The sequence below is a fragment of the Schistocerca nitens genome, chromosome 9 (assembly GCF_023898315.1).
Source record: "Schistocerca nitens isolate TAMUIC-IGC-003100 chromosome 9, iqSchNite1.1, whole genome shotgun sequence".
Lineage (NCBI taxonomy): Eukaryota > Metazoa > Arthropoda > Insecta > Orthoptera > Acrididae > Schistocerca > Schistocerca nitens.
This window is the reverse complement of record NC_064622.1, coordinates 475,840,614-475,867,467: the sequence shown is the minus strand read 5'-3', so window position 1 is coordinate 475,867,467 and position 26,854 is coordinate 475,840,614. Positions and strand designations below refer to the sequence as shown.

General features: G+C 39.2%; 1 protein-coding gene across 1 annotated transcript in view; it reads left to right on the top strand.

Moving 5' to 3' along the window:
• The window catches only part of LOC126203053 (copper-transporting ATPase 1), a 569,185-nt gene extending 550,992 nt beyond the window's left edge, over window positions 1–18,193 (top strand). Inside the window, 1 exon segment of the mRNA XM_049937292.1 lies at window positions 16,859–18,193. Within this exon segment, the coding sequence (XP_049793249.1) occupies window positions 16,859–16,988 (130 nt within the window). The 3' untranslated portion in view covers window positions 16,989–18,193.
• Window positions 18,194–26,854: the final 8,661 nt, after the last annotated feature.

Genomic DNA, 26,854 nt, shown 5'->3' with positions numbered 1-26,854 from the left:
TTTTGCTCCTTTGAGTATGAATGCAGTATTTTGACTTCTGAAATAGAGTACACAGCAACAATGGATTGTTAACATTCTTCAGTTTATTTCATCGGTGAAGTTAGGCGTTTCTCTTTGAGGTCTGCAAAATGACTTTTTCGATAGAAGAAAGAATTGAAATTGTGGAAGCATATGTGAAAACAGGTTCGATTAAGAAAGCTCACAAAATTTCCAGGGTCAAGTATCCAGATAGAGGACTATCAGCAGAGAGAGAGAGAGAGCAATATGGAATCTGTATTAAAATTTGCTCACCTATGGATTTGTGCAAAAAGTAAAATGACAAAGAATTCCTTCCGTATAAGCAGAAGTGATTGTAGAGATTCTCCAAAGAATTATTCAGAGCCCAAAGAAGGCACATGTCTGTAGGAGTTGCCAGAGGATATTGAAAAGTCTTAATTTGAAGCCATATTGTGTGAGAGTTCTACAGCAGTTCAGCAGTTGTGGAAGGATGATAGTCAAAGCTTGTAGATTACTGCACGTGGCTTTTGAATAACATTTACAATGATTTAATCAATTATTGACAATATAATATTTATAATTATTGACAATATAATTTATTGACAACATAATTTAAATGGATAGGTAAAAAATTTACTCACCAAGTGGTGGCAAGGGAACATACACACACAAAATGGTTTAAATTTTACAAACTTTCAGGTATAGTGATTCCTCCTCTTGGCAGAAGAGTTGAAGGGGATGGAAGAAGGGTGAAGGAAAATGACTGGAGAGGTTTAGGGAAAGGAGTACAGTTCAGAAAAGTCACCCAGAACCCAAGGTCAGAGGAGACTTACTGGATGGAATGAGGAGGATAGATTGACTGTTGTGACTGCACTGTATGAGATTTGAAAACCTGAGAGCTATGATTTGTTAGACCCTTTCCATTATGTGAGTGGTGAAGCATGCTTTCATTTTCTGGTCATGTGAATTCACAGAACATGAAGTGCTGGCCAACAGAGAACCCTCCATGATGAAAACATTGGTGTTCGATGTGGTTGCATGTATGGAAATTTTTGATACATTTTATGCTCAGCTCACTGAACATGAAGGATAATACTGCCTGCAAACATTTATGGCCACCATGTGTGCTGGATGTAACATCATGTGATTTTTCTCCTGTGAGAACACTTGAAGAGCAAGGTCTATGAAACAAATCCTCACACAATACAGGAAGTGAAACACAACTGCAGCCATGAAGTTGCTGTCATTGATATCCGAACTCTACACTGGGTATATTTGAAAATGCTTAGGCGTGCGCAGCTGTATATTGATGTTGCAGGTGGTCACTTTCAGCATCTTCTCAAAATGTCTTTTTCAGTGTTTTTTTCATTGTAAATAAATGGTAAGTCAACCTCAGCTCCTTGTTTCTGTAATTTCACTGCATTTCCTTTACGCTTTTATCTGTGCCACCCTGTAGTTTCACACTTTGATTCCATTTCATTTCACACCATAGTAAATGAACTCTGTATGACCCACCAACCGAGTGCAAATCTTTCGGTTGGACCCCATTTTGACAACTTCGATGTCCTGAGTCGACAGCATCCTGCATATCCAGAGGGTCACCAATTCAAATACTAACCAGACCTGATGTTGTTTAATTTTGTTGATCAGGTGGGAACCAATGTTTCTAACTACATGAGATGCTGTAGAGATTCACCACCAATGTTGTCATGAGTTTCTGCTGTGTCTTTTCTGTGGTTTAATGGCATTATCACACATTCACCCACATTTAGCGATAGCTGTCATTCAGGGAAGTAAGGAAAGCTGCTGTCTAATTTTGAATAAAGTTGTTTTGGGCATTACATCCCATCAGTGTGTAAAACTAACTATGAACTTGTGGTGTGTGTACTGTAAGACCTTTGGTACACACACCATCAGGTTATTTGACTTGTCACTCTAATGAAGTAGGCGAGTGTCAGAAATGTCTCGTGGTCTTATCGTGGCATGTTTATCTTCTGCCGTTAGGTCAGATGATAGAAATGCCACTTGCACGCTTAGAGTAGCAGATTGACGGTGACCAACTTTAAACAGAACTTGATTAACACACATTTATTAAAATAATAAAAAGTGTAGACATTACATAACTTGATTCTGGATGCTGTTTATAATTGACAGTCTGAAGTCCTTTGGTCCTGGTACGTTAATCTTATTCTCACATATCTCTGATACTTGACAAAGTGTCTATTCATTTATCTTCATGGCTATGTACAGGAATATGGCAATCTTATTAGGTGCAGACTGAAACTTGACTATAGATTGGTGCAGACTAATGCAGACTGACTAATCGGAGGTCTGTACACTCGTTATAATACCTCACGCGTTCATGTGTCACTGTGTGAGTGTGATCCGCGAGGAGAAAAGGTTCTATGTTAGCAGCAATCTCATTGGCTGCGTTACATATTAATCGGCGGAAGCAGAATTTGGTCCGTCTCTAAGGCAACGCCATCTCGTAGTGCGGAGACGGACGAGCGCTGTGCCTGCGCTGTTGTGCTTAGCGGGGTGCGCTCTAGTGGGAAAGTTGTGTACGCGCTGACTACACGGAACTATGTACACAACAGAACTATAAAATGACTGACTTGTAGCAAAATACTTAAATGAGCAATTTTGAAGGATTTCAGAGATGCTCTACTAGGGATCATAACATGGCAACATTGTTGCACATGCAGAAGTTGTGCGATGGGTTCCCTAGTACTACGGTGAGTGAGGAGTTGAGACTTTCTACTCAGAGACCGCATTTTTATTACCTGATGCCACTATATAGCACTTAGAGGACTGCAATCCAGGATCCGTGCACTGGATGAGCTCGTGACATCCCCGATGGTATGCTGTGGCAGTGCTGCAGCAGCTTGAAGCATTGGTGTCCTCATTCACCCAGTAGTGTTTCAGCTGCACAGCATAACAAGGCTCCTGGCAAGCAAAGGTCGGCTACAGAACATGGCAGCTGGCAGAAACAAGCAGGCACTGTGAGTTGAACCCAGGATCTTCAATGACTGGCCACAGTGTCGAGCACCCACCAGATGATCTCGCCTCGCCGGATTCAGAAGGGTCGGCACTAGGTGACTGCTCGTAGATGAGCACCTTCAGCTAATTGTTCACACTAAGGCTGGAGTAGGTCAGTTGTACATTCAGATGATGTCTGGCTCAAAGACAAGTTGAATGCATGGCACCAAAGGGATCCTGCTACCAGCTGACCTGTTAAGGAGATGTTCGACATACGGGAAACTATTTTTTAAAGCTTTGTTCTGCATTTTACTATTTTTATTGTGAATAAAATGCACCTTAATTTAGTTGTCTGGGTTTAGTAGCCAACTGCTTTTTTATGCTCCATAAATTCTTTCACAATCATTCTATTCTTACACACATTGTCAGTTGATGAAATAATATTCTTGGTGACCAGAATGTAAGTCGTACTGAGTGCTGAAGTGAGGACTGTAGCAATGTCATTCTCTGTAATATGTTCCTTCTGTGCTGTCAAGCAAGTTGTCATGACAGAAGATGCCACACTTGTAACCAGGTGACGATGACTGTGACAAATGAGATTTTGATGATCTAGGAGTTTCATAAATTATTTTGCACAGTTGTTACGGCGATTCTTATGGTAAGGCCACTCGAGATGCATTTTTCAAGTTTTCTGAAACTTGACTATCTATACTTGGCTAATTAAATACTGTGCTAAATTCTGAATCCTGTACAAATGTCATTTTTATTATATATGTATCATTCAGCAATCTGTTTTCAGGCTGATGCTATTAATTGCTATTTGTAATTACAAACTACTGTTCTTTTTTTAATTTTTTTACACAAAGTGGTATATAAACACAAATGATGTGACTTACCGAACGAAAGTGCTGGCAGGTCGATAGACACACAAACAAACACAAACATACACACGAAATTCAAGCTTTCACAACAAACTGTTGCGTCATCAGGAAAGAGGGAAGGAGAGGGAAAGACGAAAGGATGTAGGTTTTAAGGGAGAGGGTAAGAAGTCATTCCAATTCCGGGAGCGGAAAGACTTACCTTAGGGGGAAAAAAGGACAGGTATACACTCACGCACACACACACACACACACACATCCATCTGCACGTACACAGGCACAAGCAGACATATTCAAAGACAAGGAGTTGGGGCAGAGATGTCAGTCGAGGCGGAAGTGCAGAGGCAAAGATGTTGTTGGATGACAGGTGAGGTATGAGTGGCGGAAACTTGAAATTAGCGGACTCTTTGTCTTTGAATATGTCTGCTTGTGTCTGTATATGTGTGGATTGATATATGTGTGTGTGTGTGTGTGTGTGTGTGTGTGTGTGTGTGTGTGCGAGTGTATACCTGTCGTTTTTCCCCCTAAGGTAAGTCTTTCCGCTCCCGGGATTGGAATGACTCCTTACCCTCTCCCTTAAAACCCACATCCTTTCGTCTTTCCCTCTCCTTCCCTCTTTCCTGACGAAGCAACCATTGGTTGTGAAAGCTTGAATTTTGTGTGTATGTTTGTGTGTCTATCGACCTGCCAGCGCTTTCGTTTGGTAAGTCACATCATCTTTGTTTTTAGATATATTTTTCCCACGTGGAATGTTTCCATATATATATAATAGAGGGAAACATTCCACGTAGGAAAAATATATCTAAAAACAAAGATGATGTGACTTACCAAATGAAAGTGCTGGCAGGTCGACAGACACACAAATGAACACAAACATACACACAAAATTCAAGCTTTCGCAACAAACTGTTGCCTCATCAGGAAAGAGGGAAGGAGAGGGAAAGACGAAAGGATGTGGGTTTTAAGGGAGAGGGTAAGGAGTCATTCCAATCCTGGGAGCGGAAAGACTTACCTTAGGGGGAAAAAAGGACAGGTGTACACGCGCGCGCGCGCACACACACACACACACACACACACACACACACACACACACACACACATACAGTCTGCTTGTGTCTGGATATATATATATGCGGGGAGACCGGGGGGGGGGGCTGTTGTAAATGATCAGCATGTAGGCATATATACAAAATAATTTGTTAATCATTATTATGTGCTTTTCATTTATTATAATGTTGTTCTACCAAGAACCGATGGAAGATTCTGTTAATATGACAAAATGTGACACAACAGCACAATTATCCGTCTTTTACAGTAGATTACTGAGTTAAAAATATTGTGCATATTATCTGTGGAATGTAGAACTAACTAACTACACCACTGGAAGACAGAAACTGTGATATACTTTCGTAAAAAAAAAATATTCACTGATGAGGCAAACTGTTGGTATTTTTGCATCTTTTGTACTTCCAAGCATAACAGTTTATACTGAGGTAGTATGCAGCTTGTGAGATTAATATTACTCTGGGGTGTGTGTGTGTGTGTGTGTGTGTGTGTGTGTGTGTGTGTGTGTTTTTCATACTTTGCAGCAATTGAAGTGTTGGATATTATTTAGCAGGTGATCAAGCTTTTTGTTGTACAGGAAAGAGGACAAAACCCCTGTGGGATGAAGGTGTGAACTGTAAGTTGGTATTTTGTGCCTTGTGTGGAGAATGGTGTTCCCAATTGCATCACGTACTGAAGTCTGCTGATTTTAAAAGCACATGCTTCTTGTGTTTTTTGTGTTGATAATACTGACACTGTCGGATTTAAATTTTTGTGGTTATCATCCCATTGAGTCTGTTAATAATCTCTTATTTGGACTGTGTTAATTTCTGTTATAATAAAACTCTGAAGTAAATTTACCTAGTGAGATTATGCAGTCATATTTTTTTTCCACATTGTGGTTACAAAAAATGATGTAACTGTTAATATGTTCATAATTTTTTCTTATTTCTATGGAAAGATTGTCATTCCTTTAGTGGTACCCCATTTGATAAATGGCTTAACATTGGACTAATTGTAATAAACATAGAATTTACAAGTACTTATCTGCCACCCTTCACTAGCACTTTTTCCAGTTTGGCATGAGCATTTGTGTGTAAGTGTGGCTTTCTTTATGTTCTTACCCATGGTAGTAATAAGACATCTCCAACAAGTTTATTGTTAGCATACATAAAACCATAAAATTGATGATAAAATTACATGAAGCTCCAACTTACTGGATGTTTCATATTATGAACTTTTAAGCCTGAAAGACTGTTCACCATAGTTGTCAGCTAATCTCTTGCAGATCTGAATTGTTTTATTATCTAAATTTGTGGCACATTTTTCAGTATTTTGAGACTGTGATATTTTGGCTGAACTAACATTATAAAGATGGTAAATACTGATACCATCTAAAAAATATAAATACAATTTGACATTGATGGTATAGGAAATGGGGTTCACACTGTGGTATATTTTCAGGCTGTAGTGGCAAATTCTCATAGGGACATGAACAGCAAACTGCTGCAACCTTGAACAAAGATGGCCGATAACATTCAGTCTGTAAGCTCATAAATTGTCCACTTCTAAAAAACATAATTTTTATTAAGTGAAAACAATAGTTTTTATGCCTACTCGCGTAGCTAATTATTTCACTATTCAAAAGAGTGTTTAGTGTAAGGTGTACTTTGAGTAACAGCAATGGCAAATCTGAAACAATATGTAAATCTTCAAAATTGAGAAGGTAACAAGCAGTACTTTGGCACACCTAGAGATCACACTACTGATATATACAGACTGTGTACACATTGCTTAGCAGACGTGAAGGATCACCTTTAAGAAAATGAATGGCATACAAGCAAATAAGTCGTGTTGTTACATGGCACTGTGACAGTATAAAGGTTCTGCTCAGTCTTATGCAGTCATTCCTCATGACTTCATCTTTAGGGCCAGTAATATTTTTAATTTGTTTATATTTTGCACTGACATTCCCTCTCTTCACTGATTTCTCCCAAAAACAATACCAGGTATCACAGCAGAAAAGATATCTAATAGTTTACAGATGACTGGTTTTGAACTTGAAAAAGTGACTAACTGTTTCCTTCATTTTGTAAATGAATTTACAGTGAAACCTCTTCATAACGTTCCTCCATATAATGTTTTCCTCTATATTACATATGTTTTTTTCAGTCCCGACTAAAAGTCCATATAAACAATATTACAATTTCCTCCATATAACGCTCACATTTTTGGAACCCTGGTCAATTATTTATCTCTTTATAATGTTTAAGTGACTGGATGTAGACACATCATTTTCCGTTCTGTGGATTCACAGTTTGCACCGGCTCGGAAAGCCTGCGCTCAGCGTGTTTCACATGTCAGCGTCAGAACCTGGTCACGTGACATGTGACGCACATTCTGCTTGCGATCTTTTTGGTGCCATTTACTTTCACCCATCCACCTACCGGGCCTCACGTTTTAATTACAAAAAACTAATAATTTCATACATTGATCATTTGCAATGAATATCATATTACAGTGTTGTGAACATTTAAAATGTCATATATGGCACCATTTGTCAAAGCTGATTAGTGGTATCCCGATCTTCAGTAATTCCCTATAATTATTATTTGGAAGCCTTCCTCTTTATAGTGTTTTCCTCTATATAGTGTTCAGAATTTGTGGTCCCTTGAAAAATGTTATATAGAGGTTTCACTGTACTACACGACTATTTTAAAGCAGATCCTTCTCATAGTGTCCAACAATGCATGTGTTCCTATTCATGTAAGTAAAATGATGCCATCAGATATTGCTTATTTGTTTCACAAATAGACTCTTCACGTTATTTCACATGTATCCCATCTTAGGAACCCAAAACTATCTTCTTCTAAAACTAAAAGGATTGATGTTGCCTCAGTCTGTACAAAAGAAATGACAGTTCACACTTGAAACCCATCTACAGTTACCATGACATCATTATTAGACCCAGTTTTCCAGCCACAGATTTTGCTGCATGTGGGAATTCATGGGTTGTCAAATCTGGTAAACAAGATGGATGTTGCAGCAATTCATGTTTGAAAGAGGAACTCCCTCAGTTTTCCCATTGTCAGCTGAATTTTCTTATTGGAAGATGATTTATTTTCCTTTTCTTTTGAATGGCATATTCTTTTTACACGTTTGTTTCATCCAGGAGGCTTGTGCTAGCCTTTTCAAGGTAATGGGTAAAAATAGCTCCTTTTGTATTGCAGGAGTATCAGCCATAATCTTAGTATCAGCAAACAGAATTGGCTCCATACTCCTTTTCTTTAGAACCATAACTTTCACCTATTGCTTTCATTGCTGTTTCATTTCTTGCATGAAGTAGCTGAGCCATCTTTCGTCAATAGTAATAAATTGGGGCACACAGTCAGTCAGGTTACTTTTAAAATACTGGGTGTGCATATTTAAAGTTCCAGTTTCAAAATGCTGTAGAAAGAGAACCAAAGCTCAGAATGGCATCAAATTTGAACAGTATATTTTTGGTGCAGGGGAAACTCGTGTAACATAAAAATGTAACAAAAACTTTGCCAGTAGATGGCGCTGTAAGTGTATGGACCTACATGGGGTTGGCTACAAATGCCAGATCAGTCACAATATGACAACTATGATTTAAGTTGCACATTACACTACCTGTATTGTTCAGTGTGCATGACTGCATAAGTTTGGCAGGTGACAGTTCTGGCACTGTTAGTTAGGTAAGCTCATCTACCATATCAATGTCATACCACATTGGATGGGAAAATTCAGTTTGTAATTGCCCTAAGATAAAAAAAACTGCATAAAAAGCAAGATTGCATTTGTTTTTAATTGTCTTGGCACCAAAATCCTTATGAAAAATCAAAATTACTTTGGTTTCAAACTGTCATGAGACTGGCACGAGACATGTCCAGTATGCTGCCCATCAATTTTTGCCACAACCTGAATCTGAGAAATGTTCCACAAAAGATCGAAGTGTCCTGGGGATCACATTCAGAATGTTTTATGCACAGAAATAGCTGATAATTCTAGCATTTCCAAAATTCATCTGCAGCAGCTGCTTCACTGGCTGTGCAAGGTGTAGAGGAGTGCCAGCTTGCATAAAAATGATCATATCCACACATTCACACAGTTGAATGCTTGGAATGGCATTGGTGTACAGACTCTCATAGGTTTACCAGTGAGAGCACAGGTAACAGGACCTGGAGGACTCATCATCTTGAAAAAAAATGTGATCCTACAACAAACAGTGCTGTCAACCCAGACCAAACAGTCACCTTTGTAGATTGGAGTGGTACCATTTGTTGTGTGCACAGATTTTCCATTACTCATAATCTACAGTTCTGCATATTGACACAGGCTTGGGGATGGAAATGGACTTTCTGTCCACAGAATGTTCCATTGCCATTCATTGTCCAGTTCCTGTGTTTAAGAAATTTCAGAGTGAGCTTGCTGGCAGATGAGAAGGAAATAGCTCCTGAACATGGGTGATTTTGTATGGATTGTAATGCAGTCTGTTTCATGCTCACAGGCATGTCCAACATTTGGAAAATTCCCAATGCATTGCATGTTCGCACACCACTGCTCGACCCCTCCTGCAATGCTGTGGTCACATGTTTGACAGATGTCAGGTTAACTGCTTTCCTCTCTCTGCCACACTGCAATTCAAAAGAACTTGTCTTTTTGAATATTGTAATTATTTTCTCCAGACCCTTAGCAGACATAAGACGAATGCCTTTTTTCATACCCTGCAGTGTCCTTAATAAAAGAGCTTTACCAGTAGCATACAATTCTTTGTGAAGACAGTTGTGTTGGGTCTCTTGGAGACGATGTGCTGCACATCTGTGGTGTGCATATTCTGATGCTTACAGTGCCATCTATTGGTCAAATTTTCATTTTTTGTGTTCCACAACATTTACCCCTGCACCAATAATATTGTGCTCAAATTTGACATGGTTCTGAGTAATGATTCTCCTTCTACAGCATTTTGACACTGGAATTTTCATTAAGGACATCATGTAGTCCAAAATTATATGTAAATGCATTTCTGCATTAATTTTTGGTGAGCATTCAACAAATGTGGCATTCAGGTGTATAAAACTTATTCATGGTTAACTTTTCATATCAACTGTATTGTACACATTTTTCCTTTTGTTGATATGTAGCTACACTTTTGTGGTGTCCTTAAAGTGTTTGAATTCATATGTGGCTACACTTCTTATGAAGGTGATCACATATTTCGCAACTGTTGAAAGTGGAGTAGCTCCTTATAAAACTTTCCCATATTTGGATGTACTATAATCCAAAACAAAGAATTTTACGATGGGTTGATATTTCAGTTTTCAACATAGCTACTGTACTTAAAAAATCTGCATCAACAGAACAGTCCCACAGATCAGGTTTGAAACTTGACTTTTGTTGTTTATGGAATATAAGGAAAATAAATGTTCATTGACATCAAAAGACCTCTACATGTCCATGAAATTCTCACCTTGCCCTTACTGTGTGACTTATGTCATAATTGAACTCGTGTCCTGTGGATGTTCAGTTGGTGTAAATTTTGAATGTTTGTGTATGTGATGCAAGAAATGATAATTCCAAAGCTTTTTAATACAGTGATACATGTGAAATAATGATGCAACAATTCATGAAAAACAGTTTGTATGGCAGCACCATTGCAAATACATATTTGGTAATGAACAGTGGAACAGAATATTTTTTCACCCACATGTTAAATACATTGTGAACAAGTGATTAAAAGTCTGTACTGTATACAAAACACTGTCATTTAGTTCACACAATGGGTACCATCATCATTTTGTAGTGCAGGTCTAGGCGGTGAACTAATTTTTTTAACAGGCTTCTTGGCTTTGTTGCCAGCATGGGCAAAATGAAAGTGATGAATCTCTGAAATTAAATAATAGTGATCGAGGAAACTTTCAAAAGTAACTAGAACTAAAGAGGAGGGTAACGTGGCTAACTGACCACGTATAAATGACTTGTTAACAATTTATCGAAAATGAAACTTCTCATTCTGTCTAGCAATGACCATTAGAAACAATTTTCTTCCATTAGAAAATGAATTACCATAAAAATGTGTGTGTCTGACCAATTACAGTGCTTCAAATATTCCTGGACATGGAAGGTTCTTGTATGAGTACAAAGCACGCAATAGCACTTCCCTCTAAAATATCATCTGTGCAGCCGCTGATGCTATAAAGCTTCAGGAAATAAATGTTTCAAAACTACTGTACATGCTTTGAGATCTATGAACATCCCTTTGAATAAATTTTAAGTGACATGTTTAGATCTGTTGATAGCACAAAATACTTCATGGGAAAACTGTTCCAATAGTTCATTGCAATGCATAAGTGATAGAAAAAAATTGCATATACACTACTGGCTATTAAAATTGCTACACCACAAAGATGACGTGCTACAGACGCGAAATTTAACCGACAGAAAGAAGATGCTGTGATATGCAAATGATTAGCTTTTCAGAGCATTCACACAAGGCTGGTGCCGGTGGCGACACCTACAACGTGCTGACATGAGGAAAATTTCCAACCGATTTCTCATACACAAACAGCAGTTGACCGGCGTTGCCTGGTGAAACGTTGTTGTGATGCCTCGTGTAAGGAGGAGAAATGCGTACCATCACGTTTTCGACTTTGATAAATGTTGGATTGTAGCCTATCGCAATTGCAGTTTATCGTATTGTGACATTGCTGCTCGTGTTGGTCAAGATCCAATGACTGTTAGCAGAATATGAAATCGGTGGGTTCAGGAGGGTACTACGGAACACCATGCTGGATCCCAACGGCCTCATATCATTAGCAGTCGAGATGACAGGCATCTTATCCGCATGGCTGTAACGGATTGTGCAGCCACATCTCGATCCCTGAGTCAACAGATGGGGACGTTTGCAAGACAAGAACCATCTGCACGAACAGTTCGACGTTTGCATCAGCATGGACTATCAGTTCAGAGACCATGGCTGCAGTTACCCTTGACGCTTCATCACAGACAGGAGCGCCTGCGATGGTGTACTCAATGACGAACCTGGGTGCACGAATGACTAAACATCATTCTTTCAGATGAATCCAGTTTCTATTTACAGCATCATGATGGTCACATCCGTGTTTGGTGACATCGCGGTGAACCCACATTGGAAGCGTGTATTCGTCATTGCCATACTGGCGTATCACCCAGTGTGATGGTATAGAGTGCCATTGGTGACATGTCATGATAATGCACAACCGCATGGTGCAGGTCCTGTACAGGCCTTTCTGGTTACAGAAAATGTTCGATTGCTGCCCTGGCCAGCACATTCTCCAGATCTCTCACCAATTGAAAATGTCTGGTTAATGGTGGCTGTGCAACTGGCTCGTCATATTATGCCAGTCACTACTGTTGATGAACTGTGGTATCGTGTTGAAGCTGCATGGGCAGCTGTACCTGTACACGCCATCCAAGCTCTGTTTGACTCAATGCCGAGGCGTATCAAGGCAGATATTAAGCCCAGATGTGGTTGTTCTGGGTACTGATTTCTCAGGATCTATGCACCCAAATTGCACGAAAATATAATCACATGTCAGTTCTAGTATAATATATTTGTCCAATGAACACCCATTTATCATCTGCATTTGTTCTTGGTGTAGCAATTTTAATGGCCAGTAGTGTATATTATATGAAAAAGAAACAAGATTGAAATGTCAATTAAGTTGATTTTATTTGATCTTTATAATATTGTGTTCATTCTCACAACTGACAGCATTTCTAACTCCTGTATGTATGTCTAGAGTTCCACAGTATATAAACAGAACTGTTGCTTATCATTGTTGTGGGATTGAAACACACACCTGAAATTGTTTCCATGGTAAACATGTTTAGTCTGTTGAGTAAGTAGTCCTTAACTGTGGAAGTACCATGCAATCTTGTATTTACTACAACTGCTGTTCTCATATTGGCATCTCCTTTATCTTCCTCCTTTCATACAAAGCTACAGTACATTTATAAATATTTACTCAAAGCACCAATTATGCACATGTGTCTGATAAAAGCTCTGGAGATTTATCACACATTGATTTGCAAGTTTCCCTTCTGCAGTAACCAAGATGATACTCTCTCTGGATGTGACAAAACCAATGTAACTCAACTACACCCATGAATGTGTCACATGAGAGTAAATGTCCTTCATACTTCCAGAATGAGATATGTGTTCCTTAAGAGATCTGCAGGTAGAGAGACCAGTTGGTGTTCTCAACCTTCCCCACTTGTGTTTTTGAAAGAGTGCACTTGTCAGAGGCCAGAAATAATTTTGATCAGGGTTCTCAAGAAGAACAGTCAAATTCATGATAAACTTGGGAAGCACCTATGAAAAATGGAATACTGCTGCAGGCTCCTTAACAGCACATTTTAATTGATATGGACCCCTGCAAGATGCACAGGAATAGTGTCTGTGAGGTTCTATAAGGTACAGACAGGGATACGGAGCCACGCCAATTCCATTGCCTTGGCCAGCTGCTCTTAGGGCTGGCAGTTTAGGATTCTTGGTGAGAACAGCCCAATTGAGGTGGTCACACAGATTCTCGATATTTAAATACAGGTACTTTGGTAGCCAGGGGAGTACAGAAACTGCTCCCGGTGTTCATCGAGCCATACGTGTACACTGTGAGCTGTGTAACTTGTTGCAGTGTCCTGCTTGCAGATGCCGTTATGCTGAGGAAAAGTAAACTGTGTATAGGAGTGGACGTGGTTCCCAAAGATAGGTGCATACTTCTGTTGGTCCATTGTGCCTTCCAGAATGATGGTATCACCCAGGGAATACCACAAAAATGTTCCCCACGTGACAATAATTCCTGTAGGTTACAAGGTGTTTTGCTTCAGACGTTTCATGCTGTAAACCTCAATGACCATTTGTCTGATGGAGCATAAAATGTGGTTTATCTGAAAAGGCCACCTGTTGCCACTCGGTGGGCATCTAATTGTGGTACTGGTGTTCAAATTCCAAGCTTCATCGCCAATGAGCAGCAGTCGGCATTGGTGCACGAATCGGGCATCTGCTGCACAGGCCTGTACACAGCAACATTGAGGAGACACTTTCAGTAGCCACCTTATTTCATATGGACAGTCAGTTGCTCAACAATTGCACATTTGTTTGACCATACACATCTCCCCCTCATCTATGGCCTGTGGTGCACCACAGTTGTTTCGGCACTAGTTTTGGATAGCACCATTTTGCCATGCACAGTATACTTTAACCACAGTGGCATGCTACCAGTTTGCAAATTTAGCCATTTCAGAAATGCATCTTCCCTTTCCCAAAAAGCCAATGATTGTGCCCTTTTGGACATTATCATAATGCAGGAAGGGAGTGATTTATCTAATGACTGCACTGTTTTCAGCATCCCCCAGCACACTATATGTAAACACCCCCCCCCCCCCAATTGTTTCTGCTGTATGTGGCTGATTATTACATCTTGACATAGAACATAGGTGGTGATCAAACGAAATTGACTGGACCATATTCATAGTTTTATTAGAGATACTCTCTAAGGAATGCAAAATTTGATTGTTTCTAATGTCTGCATTTTTCATTTATCTCCCAAAGTACACACATAAGTCTGTTTTCATGCATTTAGTTAATACCAACTAAACTGCTTGCTTATGAAAAGGAAGGGCATATAATCACTCACCATTTAGATAATCTTCGGAAATGAAGGTATTGTATAAATTTGTGTGTTGCTCTTCCCTTCGATTATATGATGCTTCAAAATTCTTATACTTGGAACCTTGAGACAAACAGCAGCACTTAATGAAAATAATGCCTGCAGAAGCTCTCTGTAAATGCACAATAAATTTGAGTTTTGTACAACAATGGATTTTATTTCCAGAGACATTCTCAAAAGCCTATTATTTCCTCAATGGCAGCCATGAACAGTCTCAAAATAATTAATCCAAAAAGTAAATGTACTATGGCTCCAAGATGGTTGCCTATCTTTCAATTTAATGCCTCTTCAGCAACTTGTGCCTCAGTTTCACGCGTTGTTTTCTGGAGCATCTTCTCATAATCGAGAGCCCGTTGACACACTAGGTAATCTAGAGAGATCCTTTGTATTCATGCCAGTTAAATTATCAGAATTAAATTAAATCCCACAGTTTCTACTTGTCACTTTTCTATTTCTGCAAACCTAACAGTAGTGGTAGCAGTAGTACTATGCACACAGTGAATACATGGCAAAACTACAATGTGAGATTCAGCCCTTGGCCAAGCTGAACACAGAGGCACAAAGCCTCTTCGTGTGTGTGTGTGCTGTGTAACCATGATGTACAAAATGTACTTACCTTTTTGAGACATTTACGAAGCGTCCTTGTGAGAGAAACATTCAGAACTACTCAAGCTTCTCGCGACATGCACGTCAGTTCCCCATCACCAGTGATTACTACAACTACATTAATTCCACTGCAGAACTCTAAATGCCCCTTTCACAACTTGTATATTTCCCCAGAAATTCTGTCATTAATAATAAATTGTCCTGTTATGTATTTTTCATTCATAATGGTGCCGATTTCTCTTACATCATTTGCTGATACTGTTATTACCCTGTAATAATCTGATCATAAATGAATGTATGTTTCACTAATCATTTTGAGGGCAGTTTGTCTCTCTTTTCATATCCTCTGGTTTCGTTACAATTTATGAACTTTGAGCATCCTATGCCCTGATTCATGTTGTTGTTGTTGTTGTTGTTGTGGTCTTCAGTCCAGAGACTGGTTTGATGCACTTCTCCATGCTACTCTATCCTGTGCAAGCTTCATATCCCAGTACCTACTGCAACCTACATCCTTCTGAATCTGTTTAGTGTATTCATCTCTGGGTCTCCCTCTATGATTTTTTACCCTCCACGCTGCCCTCCAATACTAAATTGGTGATCCCTTGCTGCCTCAGAATATGCCCTACCAACCGATTCCTAGTCAAGTTGTGCCACAAATTTCTCTTCTCTCCAATTTTATTCAATACCTCCTCATTAGTTATGTGATCTACCCATCTAATCTTCAGCATTCTTCTGTAGCACCACATTTTGAAAGTTTCTATTCTCTTGTTGTGTAAACTATTTATTGTCCGCATTTCACTTCCATACATGGCTACGCTCCCTGATTCATGTAATGTGTATATTATCAATTTTTGTTTGAGAACATCTTTCTGGGCAGTCCCCACATTGAGGTGTTAACTGGTTTTTTGTAGTGATTTTCATTCCATTCTAACCTTATACAAATTAATGGTTCTTTAACCAACAGTAAGAGAACACTCTGAACTTCTGTTCCATTTTCATTAGGTTATTGCCAGACTGGGAGTGTCTCATTTTGAAATCCTTCAGAGAATAATTGTTGATATTCAGGGATATATACTGGAATGATCATTCAAAGCAAAAAAGTCCATTAAGCATGGACCGTAAAATGCATGTCTTAAGATCTATGAGCACTTGCTCATTAAAGGGATCTGTTTCACATAGCAAAGATGAAGAGCCCTTAGCTACTAATGTATGCATTTTAGAGCCTATGTTTACTAGACCTTTTTTGCCTGAAATAATCATTCCTATTCTATCCCTGAGTACTGAATATTTCCATGGGACACTTTTTTAAATTATTATTATTTAAAAGTTAATCAGTGCCAAACCATAGACCCCAATGGCTTTCTTTTACACATGTTATCAGAAGTGAATGCCATTATATTAAATGGGTTGATGTTTAGTGGCTTATTATATAATGTTGAATGTAATTGTCCTATTAGCTTAACAAAATGACTTTAGGTTGTCACATATCACACCACATTTACAATTGTTCGTTATTTTTAAGTTTTGAGTGACTTTTGTGTGTATATTAGATTTATTCACAAATTTCCTGACTTTTCTTCAAATGCAAACATATAATTTGCTTATATTTAATCTTATCATCCATAGGTTTTTTGCACGACCAAAGAATGAGGCGGAGGGTTTGCTTCTCGGCTCAGATGACCCAGATGATATTGATGTAGACTTCAGTGGCTTTGATAAGAAGAAGCAAGATGTTATACAAATGACACCAGTTTGAGGCTTTGTGTGTCTCAAATGTGTTTCTTGCCATAAAGATAGGTCATAGCAGAGTGCAGGGGACCTGCATGTTGTCTTGATCCATGATTTGGGCACAGGTGTTCCAACTTAGTCACTAAAAAATTGTACCTAATGTAAATGAAATTCTGGCATTTTCTTGTAATGCTTGTCTTCCTATACTTAAACTGAACAGTTAAGATTACAGAGATGAAACCACATGTAACCTCTCATGTTTGTAAAGTAAAATAAATAACTTATAAGGAAATGGATTTTGTGATGTATTAGTAGTACTTCAGTTGTTTCACAGACCACAGAAACATTGTACTCCTTGTATTAGTCGACCACGATACTATTGCCCATGGGAATGAGGGCACTATGGTCAGCTTATTGACAGTTTATCATGATATTTCATGAGGACACACTGAAAAACTTGATAGTGTATGCACAACTGTTTGAAAGCATTCACAGTGCTATGCATTTTTATGAGTCACCACTATGCTTGTGACCATTATCGGTAACACACAGTGTACAGTAAATGAGAGGCCAAGGGCAATAATATTGTGGTCAGGTAGTAACTAGTGACTACATTTGCAACAGTTTTATTTATTTACAAATGACTTGATTGTGGTAAAAGCGGTTGTATGTACCTATTGCCAGAATATCTGGCTGAAAACAGTACTTCTGCTCTTCATCTTAGAAGAAATTATACATGGTAAATCAGCTGTTAAAAGTAGCAAAATCTGGTCTTATAAAGCATTCCAGTGACATATATATGGTCTTCATTTTTCATAAGACAAATAATCCATTTCAAAATGTTGCAGACTGGCTGTAGAATTTCCCCACTGCCACCATAATGACCACTAATGAATAATGCTTCTTACTGGCAACCCAGTTTTAAACATTATATTAGCGAAACCAACCCTAACAATGAATTGCGTACTTAAAATATCAGCAAGTGATAATGGTATGAATGTTCTGATATTTACTGTTTTTACTTTTATGTACAACCTAATTATCTTTCTATAATTACAAGTACATCAAGATTCTTACTTTTTATTAATGGTCATTCCAATACATTTTATTAATTTTATGATGACATTTTCATACATAGCATAAAATTGTTCCAATAGATGTTCATTACATGAACACTGTAGATTCATTGAAAATAGTTATTTATTGACACTGTTTATGAAATTGTAAAAATGTTGAAGTGGGAAAAGAAATGCAGAAAAAAGTAAAATTGTATTTAAGATCTGCATAAAATTGTTTTATATTAAATAATTGACTTTATTACTACATTTTTCTACAATATTATTATAACTAGGAATAATATGAAAAAATGGTTTCTGTGTAGCATAGGTACACATGTGTACATATGAGGAAATACAGTGGATACGTATTCATTGCAGTCTGTTTATAAATAGAAAAGAAAGCAGGTTGCAAACTGGATAAAATCCTTTTCTTGCATTTAGCAGTACACAGCTATGCCTTTACAAACATTACAGATGATTATTGTGAGAGATGAAGTTACATAAATACCAAAAAATGCTGTGTTGCCTTACCTTCTTTGTATGTTAAAGATGGTTGAAGCAACGTATTATTGGATATACAAAGTACTACATAAAGGGGATTGTCATATTTATTGTAGGTGTGGTAGTAGGTACTGTCAGTACATCCATCTGCTTACATCTAGGAACATGACGACCCCCATATACCATCAGATCACCAAAGTTAAGTGCTGTCGGGCTTGGCTAGCATTTGGATGGGTGACCATCTGGTCTGCCGAGCACTGTTGGCAACTCTTGTGAGGAAAATTGAGGAGCTACTTGACTGAGAAGTACTGGCTCTTGTCACAAAAACTGATAATGGTCAGGAGAGAGGTGTGCTGACCCATATGCATCCAGTGACACCTATAGGCTGTGCCTATTGGGATGGATTTTAGACTATGAATATAAGTTATGGGTAGTATCAACAGGGAGATACAATTTTATTATGAAAAGGATAGATTTTCACCATATAATGGAGATGATACGTCATAGGTAGGCACAACAGACAGCTACAAGACTGTGCCGATTCTTGGTGCTGTATTTCGTGTCCTACATTACTCCTGACAGTCTCTTTGTTGTGCCTATCGCTGACTCAGCATCTCTATTATAAGGTGAGTAACATTCTACCCTTTTCGCAGTATTGTCATTATTCCATCCTGGATTTTCCATTACTTGATTTCAACAGGGAGAAAAACACATTTTAAGCATGCTAATGTATGAATGCAGCATAAAACGACTGGGGCGCTTTTGTTACAGGCCAGGACAAAACTGTCTGCCTCCACCACCACCACTACCACTACCACTACCACTGCCACCACCAACCCCAATGTAAGACTGAACTGTGTTAGACATGACACCCTACCACTACCACTACCACTACCACTACCAACCCCAATGTAAGACTGTGAACTGTGTTAGACATGACACCCTTCAAGCAAAGGAGTTACTTGATCATGTCACCATCAGATAGATCAAAATAGAATGACCTAGTTAAATAGCATGTGGGAGAAACATTTAAACAAATTAAGATATCTGCTTTGCTATTCTATGCAGGAGAATGCCACGGGAAAATGATGTCAGGAGAAAATTTTACTGGATTTAAGAATACTGAATTAAGTACATTATGTTTTTCTCCTAACTGAACTCTTTTTCATAGTCACTGATTCTACTAATAGTCACTGCTTTACTGTACTCTTAGCATGGGAAATAACTCTGCAACTGGTTCAGTGTAACCAGTTTTATCATACTGATTCCAATAAATATTAATGACCCACGCATACCAAAATCGGATCTCAGTGGTCATAACACTAGCTCAAACCCTATGTGTGAAATTTCTTTGTGGCAAGGTAGATAATAAGCACAACCGAAACTTTGATAATTTGAATGGGCAGATTGGTTTTAGCAGGTTATCAACTTCAGAAATCTGTATAGTAATAAATAATTCTGGCAAAAACAATATGTTATTTTACATAATTTCAGTTCATTATGTAATAATCGTCTGTGATAATGAAGTTACTTAAGGTATATTTAAACAAGCAGTTGAAAATCACTGCAAATTAAAAGAAAATGTTAGTTATTACCTAGATCAGGTAAATACCGCGTAATGAGTTTTATAAGCAGTGTTTATCAGCTGCAATTCTTAAAATATTTAAATAACTTATTCATCAACAATATTATTAATGTAGTCATGTGGATATTAAACAAGAAATAGTTGATACATACTATGACTACTAAATAGGGAAGCAGGTGTTTTTTTTTTTTTCACTAAGGGACAAAAAGAGTACATCAGATTAACAGCATTTGATTTAGTTGTCTGCATTAATAATTACTTTGACAGTTTTGTTTGTCTCTCCTTAATATCTTGCTCCATTTCAAATCCCTGGAAAGTCAGACTTTGTGATGGGATGTACAGAAGAAAATGAGTGAACAAGAAAAATACAGCAGACATGTCATTCCTTACCTTCTGAAAATGCAGTAGAAACAATTCGTGCTAGTGGCTATTTATTTATTTATTTATTTATTGGCATGTCCAAAAGAGCAGACATCATGTGGAATCCACAGCTATGATACACATCATGTAAATTGAAACTCGAGGGGGTGGAAAGGGAAAGGGAAAGGAAGGCACTATTGAGGTCAGCTGCATTGGTACTGTATGCAGAATCAGCAGCAATGAGTGAAACACCACTGAAACAGGAGCCTCTGTTAAAACTAGTTAGCCAGTTGCTGTTATACAACATTGAATCATGATGCACATGTGACCCACTGCTACCAGTAATTTCAGTGTTCTGCTCTGCTCTGAACGTTAGTTCATACCTCATTTATTTCTGATCCTGATTTGCATCTTACATTGTCACTGTTCTCTTATATTTTGATGTGTGCAATTCCTCTGCTGTACCAATTAGTTTGTCAGAAACCTCTAGTGCATTTATTACTACTGCCAAAATTTAGCTTTGATTTCTGTAATGTAGCTGTGTTCCTGTTCTGAACATACACAGTACAACATAATATTCTCTGGCTAAAAAGTTTTTCATGATATAGTCCTTTTATAAGAAGTTCAGTTTAATTGCCATGTCAAATCTGGATAAAATCCCAGGCTTTTGATGACTACCTCCATCATAATCATTGTCGGGGCAAATCTGACTTTCGTGAAAGTGGGGAGGCTCCCACTTTTATATCCAGAGGATGGCATCTGATTGGCTGGATTATGTCACAATGACATCATGGAGATGTCACATACTGAACTGTCATCCTCTACATCCATAGATTATGTTTGCACACATTATCCAGAGTCGCTTGCGACACCATCAGTCACTCCAGGCAGTGAATTATAAGAAATCTTTCTCTGTGCTCTTTCCATGTCAAGTGTACACTTCAGTGCACTGGTAAGTGCATAGCCAGTGTCTCTATTAAAGTTGTTTTCACTTAGTCTAATTTCAACTGTTTCCCTCATTCAGTGTGTATGCAAAAATTCTTATATGTTCAAAGAAAATCTTGTGTTATTTAGCAGGCTGTTCTTGTCCACTGCAGATACCTCAAAATTCCTGCATTTAAGGTGACACAGAGATCACAAACTGTGCATCTAAACTGACCACACAAAACTTATGCTGCTCGCTCAAGGAATGTCATAAGCCCCAGCACTGTCAGGCCAAGATTATCTTTAATGGGTCACAACTTTTGGATAATTTTGCTGGGTGGCTAGTATATTGGTATGGTCCCTTGCCTTTTTGGACTCTATCTTACTAGTTGTTACACCAGAGGTGTGCTATTCAATGTACAATGTAAGATGCCAGTGATATTAAAGGATAGATTGCCACTAACCACATAGAGCAAGCATTGAGTTGCAGACAGGCACAATGAAAAATAATGGTAGAAATGTCTATCTTACGGAAGACGTCCATCAGAAGTAAAAACACACACACACACACACACACACACACACACACACACACACACACACACACACACACACACAGAGAGAGAGAGAGAGAGAGAGAGAGAGAGAGAGAGAGAGAGAGAGAGAGAGAGTAGTCTCTGGGTAGAAGGACCATCAATATCAGTTGGGCACTGATGGTATTAATTATTTATATCCAGAGGATGAAGTTATGCAATATGGTGTATTGTTCTTACTAGGTATGTTTCTCACTTTCACTGTGCTATTGAAATATGTTCCTTTTAATGTTCCACACTTCGGATCTGAGGAGGAGGAGGTTACTCAGAACATGTCATGAGATGATGGATAAAATTTCCTTGACCATTAAGACAAGTGTATTACATTACACTCACAGATTTCTTTAGAGGGTTTTTGTTGTTCCACCATATAGGATAGTGAGAGGCAATTCTTCACTATTAAAATACTCCAGACCTTCCACAGTTCAATATTGAAAGGGACACGGTGGGCTTGTTCTTCAATCCACACTGCAGTGGTTGCCTTGAAAGACCAGGGGGCCGTTACAGCCAGCTAGTATACTGTGATTTTCTTTCCTTTAGTTTTCCAGGTATCTCAGAGGAGAGCCAGTGGAGTCCAAAGATGGTTCCTTTGTGAAAGGAAATCAAGAAGTGTTGCCCAAATTTCATTCTTGCACCACTGCAAAATTGAGTAGTATAGATATTACTGTTAAGCTGAAATTGTTACAGCTGAACAAAGCTCCAAGGCCCCATGGAATCCCTCTGATTGTTTATTGAATTTTCAGCTGAGTTAGCTCCCCTTTAACCGTAATATATTGTAGATCCCTTGAACAAAAAGCCTTGTCCTATGGTTTGAAGAAAGGAGAGGTCACACTGGTCTACTTGAAGGGTAGCAGAAGTGATCCACAAAACAACTGTCCAATATCCTTGACACTGGTTTGTTGTAAAATCTTACAATATATTCTGAACTCAAATGTAATGATTTATTTCAAACATAATGACCTCCTCCATGCCAACCTGCATAGACTCCGAAAACACAGACCGTGTGAAACTGTAAGTATGCTTTTCCCAGATGACAGCCTTAAACCTATGGATCAAGGTCTCGGTACAGAGGAGATAGTGCTTTAACCTGGATGGAGAGTCACCGACAAAAGTAGAAATTATTTCAGAGGTTGCCCTCAGAAGGGCATTGGGTCCCATGCTGACCATGTTGTATATTAACAAGCTACAGAGAATATTCAAGTGTAATTTCAGACTTCCTTTGCAGGTGACATACTTATATTGAAGTATTGTCTTAAAATATCTGCACAAATCTTAAGGTAAGATTTCAGAGTGGTGGAAAGATTGAAAACTTGCTTTACGTTCATAAAAGTAAAATTGTCCAATTTATAAAACAAAAATTTAGTATCCTATGACTAAAATATCAATGAGTCACAGTTAAAATCTGTTCACATCTACAAATATATGGTTGCATTAGTTTATAGGGGTATGAAATGGAATGATCACGTAGGCTCAGTCATAGGTAAAGCAGGTGGCAGACTTCAGTTCATTGGCAGGATACTAAGGAAATGCAATCAGTCTACTTAGGAGACTGGTTGCAAACATTTTTGTGACCTGTGATTCTTGAGTTTCTCCCGGCGTATTTGATAATCAAAATATCCACGGGTGTGCTGCCGGTCTATAGTGTCCAACGGGCACAATATTTCGGCGATCATACATGTCGCCATCATCAGGTGAACTGACGGACTGAGCTCCTGTGAACGTGCCGGCACGGAGATCCGTACGCTATGGCTGCTCAGAGGGAACTGGGTTCGGTCGTGGCGGCGGCCGATTTAAATACCCTCCGCCCGCGGCGCGCTCCCTCCGCCATCCGCGCCCCGCGCCACGGTCGTGCGGTGGAACAGATTGCGACAGCATTTGAGATGACGTCAGTGTGATGGCTCTGTCCGCCGTGGTCGTCACAACTATACGTTTGCTCGATTTACTCTTGATTAACCCAATCGCTGGTTCCCAAGCCTTGCTAAGATTATAGCCACAATCACGGTTTATGAGGTTGTCATTGGTGCGAATTTCGATGGCCTCTCTAACAATGCTGTCCCAGTATCTTGATGTCTGTACCAGAATCCTCGTGCGGTCATACTCCATAGCGTGATTTTCCGACAAACAATGTTCAGCGACTGCCAACTTGCTCAGATACATCAGTCAAGTGTGCCTCTGGTGTTCACGGCATCGATCCTCGACGGTATGCATCGTCTGACCAATATACCACTTGTCACATTGACACATTGGTCAGATGATGCATACCGTCGAGGATCGATGCCGTGAACACCAGAGGCACACTTGACTGATGTATCTGAGCAAGTCGGCAGTCGCTGAACATTGTTTGTCGGAAAATCACGCTATGGAGTATGACCGCACGAGGATTCTGGTACAGACGTCAAGATACTGGGACAGCGTTGTTAGAGAGGCCATCGAAATTCGGACCAATGACGACCTCATAAACCGTGATTGTGGCTATAATCTTAGCAAGGCTTGGGAACCAGCGATTGGATTAATCAAGAGTAAATCGAGCAAATGTATAGTTGTGACGACCACGGCGGACAGAGCCATCACACTGACGTCATCTCAGATGCCGCCGCAATCTGTTCCACCGTGCGACCGTGGCGCGGGGCCCGGATGGCAGAGGGAGCGCGCCGCTGGTGGAGGGTATTTAAATCGGCCGCCGCTGCGACCGAACCCAGTTCCCTCTGAGCAGCCATAGCGTACGGATCTCCGTGCCGGCACGTTCACAGGAGCTCAGTCCGTTAGTTCACCTGATGATGGCGACGTGTATGATCGCCGAAATATTGTGCCCATTGGACACTATAGACCGGCAGCACAGCCGTGGATATTTTGATTATTTTTGTGACCTGTCCTAGAACACTGCTCCAGCATGTGGGACCTGTACCAAATAGAACAACAGAATATATTAAATGTATGTTAAGAAAGGCAGCACACATAGTGACAGGTTTGTTTGACCTGTTGTAGAGCATCACGGACATGCTGAAAAGCTGAACTGGCAAATGCTGGAAGAATAGATGCAAACTACTGTGTGAAAGCCTTCTTGCAGTGTTTCAAGAAAGAGCTTTAAGTGATAAAGTGATGGAATAAGGAATACAGAGGGGTCCAGAAAAATGTAGCCTCACTTTGACAGTCAATATTAATGGAACAAAATGACATGTACTGCAGTTCTTGCATGGGGGTGGGGAGTTATTTTATGTTTTATAAGTGACCTCCCGTTAGCAGCCAAACGATGTTGATGTCGCTGAACTGTTGACCGAACTCCATCTGTCAGTGTTGCCGGTGTGATAGGAGCACAAGAAGCCTCAATGATTTCTTGTAGCTTGTTCAGTTTAGTTGGCTCCTGTTGATAAACTTCATTTTTCAAGGTCCCCCATAAGTATAAGTAAAGAGGTGTAAGGTATAAAGACTGTGGTGGGAACTCAACAACTCTTCTTCGACCTATCCATCGCCCACCCAGTAGATCAACATATTTGTCAACATGAATGTGAGGATTTTCAGAGGCTCAGGACGTGCAGTTGTAGTGGTAACAGTACTGTTCAGCCTGAATTATACCTCGTCAGATCAGATAACCATTCCTGCAAATTGTTCATCCTCGTGGAGTGTGCCTTCAAACTACTTGCAGAACTCCATCCTTCAATTTGTGTCATCCTCATTCATAGCATGCAGTGATCTTGGAATGTACACTTTCCACTTTACAGCCTTCAGAATTCATCAGAGGCTTGATCGGCTTACCCTGCTTTCAAGTTCATCTTGCTTCACAGATTTCTGAGATGATCTAGTGAAATGTTGCAACACAGCAGCAGTGGGAGCTGGACGTGTTGATGTTTCTGATCAGCTAGGCCTTTCCTTATGCACATTCTGAACAGTACAGTCAGCTTCAAATGTATCCTAAATACAATAAACTGTTGTATGTGTTGTTGGCTGATTTCTGTACGCATTACTCCATTGCTGTTGTGCCTCCATTATGTTTTCATGCTTCCAGGACCACTTCAATATGGCCTTGTGTTGCTCAAATGACAATCTTACTTCATTTATTGCTGCACTGTCATCTGATGGAAAATGTGTACTGTGATCTTCTGAGAATACAGGGAACTAAGCTACCACACAAAATTGTAACAATATATCATTTTGTTCCAAAGATATAAACAATCAAAAAGTGTCTTCATTTTTCTGTACCCCTCTGTATATTACAGGCCCCTACATATCGCTCCTGTAGGGATGGCAAAGACAAGATTAGACTAATTACAGTGCACACACAGGCATTTAAGCCATCATTCTTCCTGTGCCCCGTACGTGAATGGAAGAAGTGGTAATCACTGGTAAAATGGTAAGTACTGTCTGCCATATACCTCACTGTAGTTTGTAGAGCAGGGATGTAGATGTTGTCCACCCATACCACCAAGAATGCAGTAGATCTCTTATTTAAACATTAAGACCCAGTAGACAGCCCAGACTCGTATAGTTAAGCGTGGCTCTGTGAAACTGCCATGTAGTCCACAAGGCAAGGGAAACCTTTGTGGCTACCATTTTGGAATTCCAGAAAGTACTGCCACATCCTATGAGCAATAAGCTCCCATTATTAGAAAAGAGGACTGGATCTAAAGTGTTGAAACTTGCTTTAAGTGGTTAAAACGGTAGATACAATGTGAAAATGAGAATTTAAAGGAGCTCTGATTTGTATACACCAATTACATGGAATAGATACTGAATAAAAATTTAAGAAATTGAGATTTGTAATGTCATTTGTGTTATGAACAGAGGGATCATGCCTATCTTTGATGCAGTTGTTACATGATCTAGAATTTGTGGATGATTGCATAGCATAAATTATGTTGGTCCCCTGGATAATTCT